Here is a 9752-nt window from a genome sequence, read left to right as displayed (position 1 = left end):
TTAAATTTATGCCACTGATGTCTTTTTTCAGGTCATCTCCCAGGACTGCCAAAGAGCCAGATGAGCACTGTCTGAATGCCTAGAGGAACGGAGTAAAGTTTGCACATGACACAGTGAAGTTGGCCAGTATGGTGGTCACCAGAAGAAGAGGGATGCACTGAGTAAGGCATTTTTAGACACATCATTGCTACTTCGAAATTAAAAGTGAATCAGTCCTGTGGAGTTAATTACCAGTAAATATAACCTAAAGTAGGTCTCCCAAATGGCACTGAGCCAACATAAGATGGTTCTCAGTGTTAACCAGAAACATTGGAAGATACCAGGTACTTGAAAAGCTAAGTTTATGTGTGTGGCAAATGCTTTGGGGAACAGCGGGAGAAATCATTTGCAGCATCCCCATTAAGAAACAAAAATAAAGGCCTGATTAAAAGAAGACCTCTTTGCTAGAGATTTAGGGAAGTGTCCCCCAGCCCTGTCCCCCAAAAAGGAAAACCTTCAGCTCTCTGTTGTCATTGTAACCTATTCCCCAATTCAATTATGCTTACAGAAAGGAAATCATACCTATTTTTTTTTAATGCTGGCATACGACCCTATTTAACTATATAAGGTAGATATAATTTTAGAAACTAAAATAAAGTTAAATAAGGCCAGAACAAAGAAGTTACTTTCATCACCAGTGGATAGTTTGGAATACAGTGTCCTCTGTGACGGTGTTCTCGAGGAGATATTCAAGAAGACCAGAGACAGAAGAAAAAACTCAGAGGTATCATTGTCTGAACTTTAATTAAATATTTGAATCAAGGAAAATGGGAATAGATGAAACCGTAGTGAGAGAGAAATGGTACATGCACAAAGGGGATAGATTAATAAAATGACTGCTGATCTATTATTGGTAATGAACATATTTGTTTTGTTTTACTACAAACATGTCCAAGTTTCCTGCAACTCCCATAATTATTCAAACGCACGCATGTTCCCACTATCCTGATAATGTTCAAGAGTGCAACAACACAAGCTGTTTTTGTTCTGAACTGCACAGTTCATGGAGATTGTTCAGCCCCATACTTGATGTAGTTAGCAGTCACAAGGCTAATACATGATTAGCTTAAGTTACTTTTTTCCCATTTTAATTTTATAAAGTGATTTCACATGATGTTGTGTTTCAACTATCTCTAAGCAAATTTAGTAAACCAAAGACGGAAATGACAAGCCTCAAATTCTACATTTTAAAACAGATTCCCATTTGAACTGTTTGCTATATATAACTGAGTTTATGACACCTCCTTCAACAGACACAATATTAATGTTGAGTGCAATGGTAATATATATACGAACTACATAAAGAACAGTGTTGCTTTCTCATGTGTGGCTTGTCTAAACCCTAGGAGAGCACAGACCGCTTTGCAGAGCCAAAACCATTATTATTGATCCATCTTGACTGTGGTTCCATTTGCAAGATAAAGTCCCAGCTGGGAGTTTCTCATAAAGTGGGTCAAGACAAGAACTGTAGGGTGGCCAGCGTATCTCCGTGTCTCTTTTCAAATAACTGACGGCCACTTCTTCTGGTGTCTGGAAGAAGCAAAGTGTCCTTGTCTAGAGGGTATTGCTTTAGTATACCACATGCCCAGTAAGTTCTAACATCTAGGAGCATGCAATAGCAGCTAATATCAGCTGTGCAGTCATGGTATTATTAGTGTTTAATTATATCATGTGCATTGAGATATTTTAAATGTTAAAGAGAAAACAGAAGGACTTATTCTCTTTAGCAACCATTATAGTACAGAATGTTCAAAGCTGCAATCACACTCATAAGGAGAATAAACTGATTACAAAATGAAGGTAGCCACAAGTGTGCATGCTATTAAAAACATGAAACTGGTACCTAAAATAGATAACCCCCTTATTTGTTTTCAAAACTCCATTGCTGGCTCAGGCCACCAATCAGCACAATGGAAAACTTTCACTTCAGCAAGGTAATGCTAATGTTCAGTCTTACAAGTGCAAAAACGAGTGTAAAATAATAAATCTGTTTTCTCTTCTCTCACTGGCTAAGATTCTATCGCATTCGGCAAGGATGCGACTTTATAAAAACAAACCCTTTCAAGAATAAAGGGCATGAGGTCTTAATGGCAACTCATACTGGTGTGCATACCTGTGGTCTCATTCTTCGGGTTGATACAAAGGCTAAATTATAACAGAAGCATCATCAAAGATAGGTTACTTTCCTAAATACTTCTTAAATATTATTTCCTTCATCAATATTATTTCCTTTGGCTCATGCACACTCGAGGTGCTTCATCTATATTATAAGACGATGAAGGTGGGAACGGTAATACATTATCAAATCTCTTTTTCAAAAACAGTGCTGAAATAAATTAACCTGCTCTTTTGAAAGGTCGGTGTGCAAGTTCTTGAAGTTTCCGGTGTTTTGACTTTCGGATTTCCCTAAAACACAGAAACAAAGGGTAAAAATCAGGTAGCTGTTCAAAATGACTTCGGGGACCCCATTTAGGGAAAGACCTTGGTTCGACAGGTATCCCACCGGGGTCGAAGGCGAAATCTTCGCACCGATTTATCGGGCTCGGCCAGCAGGAGTCTTCGTTCAGGCAGAGGGTACTTGACGAGAGCAGGAGGCCACGCTGACGTCGGCATCTCGGCATCTCCGCTTCCCTCGGGGCCCCGCCGGGTCACCAGTGCTGGCCGGCGGCGCGGGTGCCCAGCTGCGCCTGGGACACAGCGGGCACGGCCGTGGCGGCAGCGGCGGCCGCCGCCGCGTCGCCGACGCCGGGCAGGACGGAGCGCACCGAGCGACGGAACTCCTCGTTCCTCCACGTGTAGAGCAGCGGGTTGAGCGCGGACAGGGCGCAGCACAGGAGCCAGCTGGCCGCCTGCACGCCCCAGGGCACGGGCAGCGAGAAGCCGCTGGCCAGGCTCACCCACACCAGCGGCTGCGTGGCCAGCAGGAAGACGCAGCAGAGCAGAAGCACCGACAGGCCGCTGAGACGGCGCTGCGCCCGCCGCGGGTGCAGCGCGGGCGGCAGGGGCGGGCCTGCGCCGGGTGCGCGGCTCCCCCCGGGCCCGGCGCGTGCGGGGCGCCCGGGAAGGCGGCGGCGGCGGCGGCGCAGCCGGGCAGCTGGTGCAGCAGGTGGAAGTTGAGGACGCTGACCCGCTTGACGCTGACGCGCACGCGGCGCACGATGCCCAGGTAGCAGTGCAGCAGCAGCGCCGTCTGCGCCAGCAGCGCCGCGGCGGCCAGCAGCGCCGGGTAGTGGACGCGCGGGGGCGCGGCACCGGGCCGCGGCGCCCAGGGCGGGAGCAGCAGCACGAGGCCCAGGGCGAGCGCCCAGGAGAGCGCCAGCATGCCCGCCGTGTGGCGCCGCTGGTACAGCGCTTGGTAGGTGGCAGGCGCCCGGGTGATGAGCAGGTAGCGGTTCAGGGCCACCAGGCAGTGGGACAGGAGGGACACGGTGAGCCCGAGGCCTAGCAGCCCTCCCCGCAGCAGGCGGTAGCTGCCGCCGGCGCCGTCCCAGTCCGCGGGGGGCTCTGCCGAGCCGGTGGGCAGGAGCCCGAGCACCGCCTCCTGCGGCATCCAGAGGGCGCAGACGCTGAGGTCCGCGGCGCAGCCGTTCACGATGAAGGCGTTGCTGGTGGTCTGCAGCTTTCGGAAGGACGACACGAGATAGATGACCATGCCGTTGGCCAGCGTGCCCCCGATGGCCAGGCCCGAGTACAGAAGGGACACGGGGATGCGCCGGCCCGCCCACGACTCCTCTTCCTCGCAGAGCAGCAGCAGCGATCCCCCGGTGGTGGAGGAGGTGGACGTGGAGGAGGAGTTGGTCATTCTGGCCAACTCTTCACACCTCGCTTGAGAGCATCAGCTTCTCACCGCGCGGCCCATCCTGACACCCACCTGCAGGGAGGGCAAAGACATCCCTTCAGCCCTCTGCCACCGACACAAAAGGCTGGAGCAGAATAATGGGCTGGGGGAGGGGGAGAGAAGGAGCTCGAGAAGAACGGGGGTGGCAGATGACAGGTGCCTGCCTCGGAAATGTCTCCAGTGCCAGGGGAAAGGCCTCTTTACATTCAGCAGGAACCAGGGAAGCCCTGGGACAGAGCAATACCGAGTCTCCCCATCTTCCCCCAAACACCACACAGACACACACAGACACACAGACACACACACACACACACACACACACACACAGAGGGATAGAGAGAGAGAGAGAGAGAGAGAGAGAGTTGGGAATATTGCCAGATGGAGCCCCTAGTTTCCAAGAGAAAGCAAAGCAGAGATATCCCAGCTGGAGAAAATGCCAGGGGAGAGGGGTTGGGGGATACCTTACTTTTGGGCTGGTCCTTAGCTGGCAGTAGCGGAGGCAGGGATGCCAGGAAATACCTCCTCAGCAGCAGCATCTGGGGTCCCAAAATCAACAGGAGAAACTCAGCTGGGATCAGTGCCAGGAGCAAGTGCTTGCTTCTCCCGAGCAACATCCACACACATGGTCCTAGGCAGAACCCAGCAGCTGCAGGGAGGTTTCTCAGCTGGCAGCAGGGCTGGAGAAGGCTGCAAGCCCAGAAGGGTGGGCAGGCAGGCAGCAGAAGGAAGGATGCTTGGCTGCAAAAGCAGAAGCTGAGCTCAAGAGGAGAGCACCCTGTGCTCAGAAGCAAGAGTGGTGGCTGATGTGAACCCACACGAAGCTCTCTCGTGCTCACTTATACATCACCCAGGGAAAAGGCAGCCTTTCCACGCTTGGCATGAATTATTCAATAGCTTCTATCTTGTGAAAGGGAAAAAAAAAATCTTGTTCAGAAAGTCCTGTAATTAACAAGTTTCTCTGTCTTTTCTTTTCTCTCAATCACCTTATTCTTCACCCTGCTTCATTTTTCTGTCCTTCATTTTTTCCCTCCCATCAGTGTTAGAATAAAATTTAATACGCTCCTAACATATGTCATCCTAGCCTCATGCGTTCGGTGGGCAAGAATTTCCTGAGGGACAAATATATTTCTAGTACTCAGGACTGATCTCTTCCATCCCACACTTTCAGAGAGAATTACTTTATATTCTAAGTGAAATTCATATTTTCTTTGGTAAGATGCAACATGGACAATTATCCACAGAAAATCCCCACATCTCAATTTAAATCATAATTTTTATTTTATTCTCCTCATCGAACTCCCTTCCAGAATTTGGCTTGTGTTGGGTACTGAAATGGTTAGAGGGTAAAAATGAAATAAGGTAAAAGTAGGTGTCAGGGAGAAACAAAGAAACCTGAATAATCCACAATGTCAATGACAAAGATGTCTCCTCCTTTACTGAGAACTTTTTATTTTGTGGTCTTAGATGGAGATTTGCAGTCAGATGTTGGAAGTTTCTTTGATGCAGCATTTATTCAGCCATTCCACATGGGAAATTTGCCATAAAAGCCAACCGTCTTTCCCCCTCCCCCCTCCCAGTGATCATTTTTCACTGGGAAACTTACTTATTTGAAAACTTAACTGACTATGGAATATGGTAACCTGGCATGAGGGAAAACAATGCTAGGTGGGGTTTCAGGACACCAGAGTTCTAAGCCGAGCATCCAACAACTGGCCTTGTGATGGGTCATTTTTACATCTTGTCAAATAAGAACTTTTCACCCAGTGACTTCCAACCCCCCCCCCCTTGTTCCCCCCAAACTTTCTGTGAATACCCATGCATAAATTCAACCCTTTTCCTCCCTAGTTCTGGAAGCCTACCTCCTACCTAACATGTGCTGTAGTCCTGGATCACACAGCATTAAGTCCTTTCCAGGCTGCCCACAAAGGGAACATTTCAGAATCGAATGCAAGACTACAAGATGTACCTCCTTGGACTTCCTCATGCCCTTTCAAAGAACCGCATTAGTTAATGACTGTTAAGAACTCTAATGGGGTTAGAGCTAAACACGACTTGAGGGGTTTAGTCCTTTCAGGCAGCAATTAAGCAGAATCAGTTGAGTTAGGGAGTTAGAGAAGAAACAGAGATTTGCTTTTCAGAGGACTGAAGGTTCAGATATCAAGTTTATTGATGTTGAAGAGAATTAGCCATTGTCCGTTGCCTGCCATCATTTGTCTTTATTGAGTCTGAGTACATCAAGCACAGCACGCCCACAAGAGATTCCTCTAATTGTTTATAGAATCTCTGCAAAGAGATTCCTCTAATCTCATTGTTGAGATTAAGATTTCCTCTCACATCAAGGCGATATTTGAATTCCAGGTTCCTGGTCCCAGCTGTTGCTTGTGCGGGCAGAATCCCTGCTGAGGGGCTCTCGTACCTTGCAGTAACTCACCTTTCTGCCAAGACCATGCCTTCTTTAGCCTTGGCCTGGCAACGACCAAGTTTTTCTTTGTATTTGGTTTGGGTTTTGTTGTAAGCTCCTGAACTTACATAAAATAGGGTGAGGGTTTTTTTTCTGGCTCATTCCCACCACCAGGACCAGTGCCTGGCATGTAGAAGGTACTCAATAAATAATTACTAAGCCAGTGAATGGATGGCTATATAAATGATGTCATTTTTTTCCCGTGGTGAAATGATAAGTGATTTTCATGACCACTTCTTTCCTCCTGCACCCAGCAGGAACTTGCCCCATCAACCATCCTTGTGATACGTGTCTAGTCTCTCTACTCCCACTGGCTGCTTTCCCTCAGCTTCAAAAATGCCACTTTCACCACCATCTAATAAAAACTTCCCCTGCTCTTCATCTCCTTCTCAAGCTGCCTACACAAGCTCACTCCGTCTCCTGGAAGAATGGCTTGGTTTCTGCTTCTACCTCCTTTTCCTCTGAATGCTTTTGCTCTCATCCCCGAGATAGTTTCCACCTGGCTAAAGTTCCTCCTGTATACAAAATTGCCTCCTGGACATTGTCACTCGTGTGTTCTTTGGGCGTCTCAAACCCCCAGGGTCCAAAACCGATCCCCTCATCTTCTTTCCAAACCAGTCCCTCCTTCTCCTATATTCCAGTCTCAGTGACTAGCATCACCATTATCCTGATGCCTAAGTCAGAATCCTAGCTGTAATTTTTGATTCCTTCTTTTTTTTCCTCTTCCTCCCTATACCCATCAATCACGAAGTGTCATTATTCTACCACACTAATGTTTTTTAAATGTATTCACTGATCTCTATTCACTCTGCCACTACCTGGTATCAGACAACAATCGTGTCTTCTCTAAATTATCCCAACAAGCTCCTAACTGATGTCTACTTGCAATCTTACCTCCCTCCGACCAAACTGATCTAAGACTAAAAGACAGCATTTGACAGGTGTTCAATATTTTTTTTATTTTTCCCCACCCTCCATGATAATGTACATTCCTTCAAAGTACGAGCTTTGGGGCGCCTGGGTGGCTCAGTCAGTTAAGCATCTGACTTTTGGTTTCAGCTCAGCTCATGATCTCATGGTCCACGAGTTGGAGCCCCACATTGGGCTCTATGCTGACAGTGCAGACTCTGCTTGAGATTCTGTCTCTCTCCCTCTCTTTCTGCACCTCCCACAGTCTTTCTCTCTCTCAAAATAAATAAATAAACTTCGAGAAAAGAAAAGAAAAAGAAAAAAGGAGCTTTGGTCTGATTACTAGTATTATTGGAAGCCCCCAGAACAATGCCAGATACATAGTATACCCTTAATACTTGTTGGAAGAAATAGTGAGCAAAAGTCACTATTGTGCTTAAATTCTTTCACTAAGACCCTGTTGTCCTCAGGAGAATCATAAGCATCATCATTGCTAATGTTACTGAATACACACCACATGTACCGGGCATTATTTTGAGAGCTTTTCGTCTATTGTTTCATTTGGTCCTCATGTCGGGCCTGCCTGCAACAGGGCAGGAGTCCAGATATAAGATCACAGGCCACATGTCCAAATATTTTAACAGCATCAATCAAGCTATCAAACTGTTAAATAAAATGTTCTGTTCTAACTTGACAAACATACTTGCATGACAACTGGAAAGCTGGGCTCAATTTAGAATTCTTAGATTCATAGATTGTTCCAGGCTGGTGGAATGTGACAACTTGGCAAACTTGCCTCTGTCCCACTGTCCACTCCCCTCTCTCCCTACCCTCAGCTCTGTCATCACAAGCCAGAGGGACTTGTTTTACACAGGAAACTCCAGCCTGCCCATCCAAGTCCCATCCACACCCTTGTCATACAGCTATCCCTTGGCATCCTCTCAGACCTAAGACTCTAATGCTTGCTAAAGTTCTAGAACCGTTGCCTTAGGATGCCATCCTTGGCTACGTGGCTGACACTGTTTCACCATTACCACATCCACATCCCAGCTGGCAGAGATGAAAAAAGAAGAAAGAAGGGCAGCTGGCTTCCTTTTTAAGGATGTGACCTGAAAATTTCACATCTGCATACAGCCCAAACAGTGAACACTTGAGTCACAGGGCAGCTGCTTGCTGCAGGAGAAGCTGAGGCCACTCCAGCTGAGTGTTCACATGTCCTGCCAGCGCTCCAGGAGGACAGAAGAAAGGAGAGAGCAGACAGTGGGCAGTAGAGGGAAGCCAGTTACCAGGTTTGCCCAGGTTTAAACCTGAAGGTTTGAAACAAGGCTGTTACCATTTGGGCCCTTTAAGCACGGTGCCTTGAGCAGACCAGCTTTTCAAGACCCTTTGAAAATGCTTAATATCTGAAAAAAAGAATTACTGGCTCTGAAATATAAAAAAAGAAAAGTTTGTAATAGAAATTAATATGCTATTAAACAGTCAACTGCAAATCAACTCGTTATTTGTAAATTACTTTAAGGTGGGACGGGGATACATTTTCACATGTTCGATATGATTGACATGTGATGGGGCCTCCGTAAGTGCTGAGGTCTTCACAGGTCTCACAGTAGCCCTGAACAAGTGCCCGGCCTCTTCCAGCCTCACTTCTGCACCCCATCTCCCTCCCCCAACCCTGCTCCAGCCAGACTGTAGACTTGCTCTCCTTGAGTGGGCCTCGGCTGCTCCTCCTGCTCCTGCCAGGCATGTCCACTTACTCAGGGCATGCCATTCCTGTAGCTGTCTCTTTGCCATCTGGCCCCACCTTTCCTGTGGCTGTCTCTTTGCCATCTGGCCCCACTTTTGCCTACCTAAATCCTACTCATCTTGCGGGTCTGAGTTCAGACTTCACCTTCTGCAAGGAGTCTTCCTTAACTCCCAAGACGGCTTGGCCATCCTGTGTGCCCCGAAACACGTGACCATAAGGCTGCCACGGCCAGGCTCCCGAGGGATTGGTTATTCTCTCCCCAGATGGTAAACTGGTCAAGGGCCAGGCTCTCTTTTTGGTCAGAGTGCCTGACCCATTGTAAATACTCAAACATTTGTTGACTGAATAGGTCTCTTGAGAATCTTTGATATGTGGGATCAAGATTTCAATCTCAATTACCTTCTCAAGAGATACAGCCAGCGTCAGAGGCATGCAGCAAAGTGTTGTCATTGCTGATTTTTCTAAAATACTTTAAAAGCTACATGCAACCATATCCTCATGCTTTATGCCACCAAATTATTTTTAAATAGAGCTCTTGTTGATAACAATCCCCGCTCATACAGCCGCACACCCACCCCTGACAGGGTCCAGTGTGTACTTTTCTTAGTACTCGGTTTTAATACTGATACTAGTTTCCTAGTACTCAAAATCCACCAAACATACTCTAGCAACTCTCTCACATTCTTTGGAAAAACCAAAGGGTGAGTGGCCGCAGTGAAAAATTGCTCTTTCCTAATGCCTTCTCTGTGTGCTGTGAGCCA

The 9752-nt window shown here is 47.3% G+C and overlaps 1 protein-coding gene across 1 annotated transcript; it reads right to left on the bottom strand.

Annotated features, from left to right (window-relative positions):
* Positions 1 to 2581: 2581 nt before the first annotated feature.
* GPR88 (G protein-coupled receptor 88) lies at positions 2582 to 4723 on the bottom strand. Its single transcript, XM_040471108.1, is given in 3 exon segments — positions 2582 to 3046; positions 3049 to 3910; positions 4344 to 4723. Coding segments are annotated over 2 exon segments (1152 nt in total). The 5' UTR covers positions 3842 to 3910; positions 4344 to 4723; the 3' UTR covers positions 2582 to 2687.
* Positions 4724 to 9752: the final 5029 nt, after the last annotated feature.

The sequence above is a fragment of the Herpailurus yagouaroundi genome, unplaced genomic scaffold (assembly GCF_014898765.1).
Source record: "Herpailurus yagouaroundi ecotype Mexico unplaced genomic scaffold, PumYag 77, whole genome shotgun sequence".
Classification (NCBI taxonomy): domain Eukaryota; kingdom Metazoa; phylum Chordata; class Mammalia; order Carnivora; family Felidae; genus Herpailurus; species Herpailurus yagouaroundi.
Note: the sequence above shows the minus strand (reverse complement) of the source record. Positions and strands in the feature narration are given on the sequence as shown.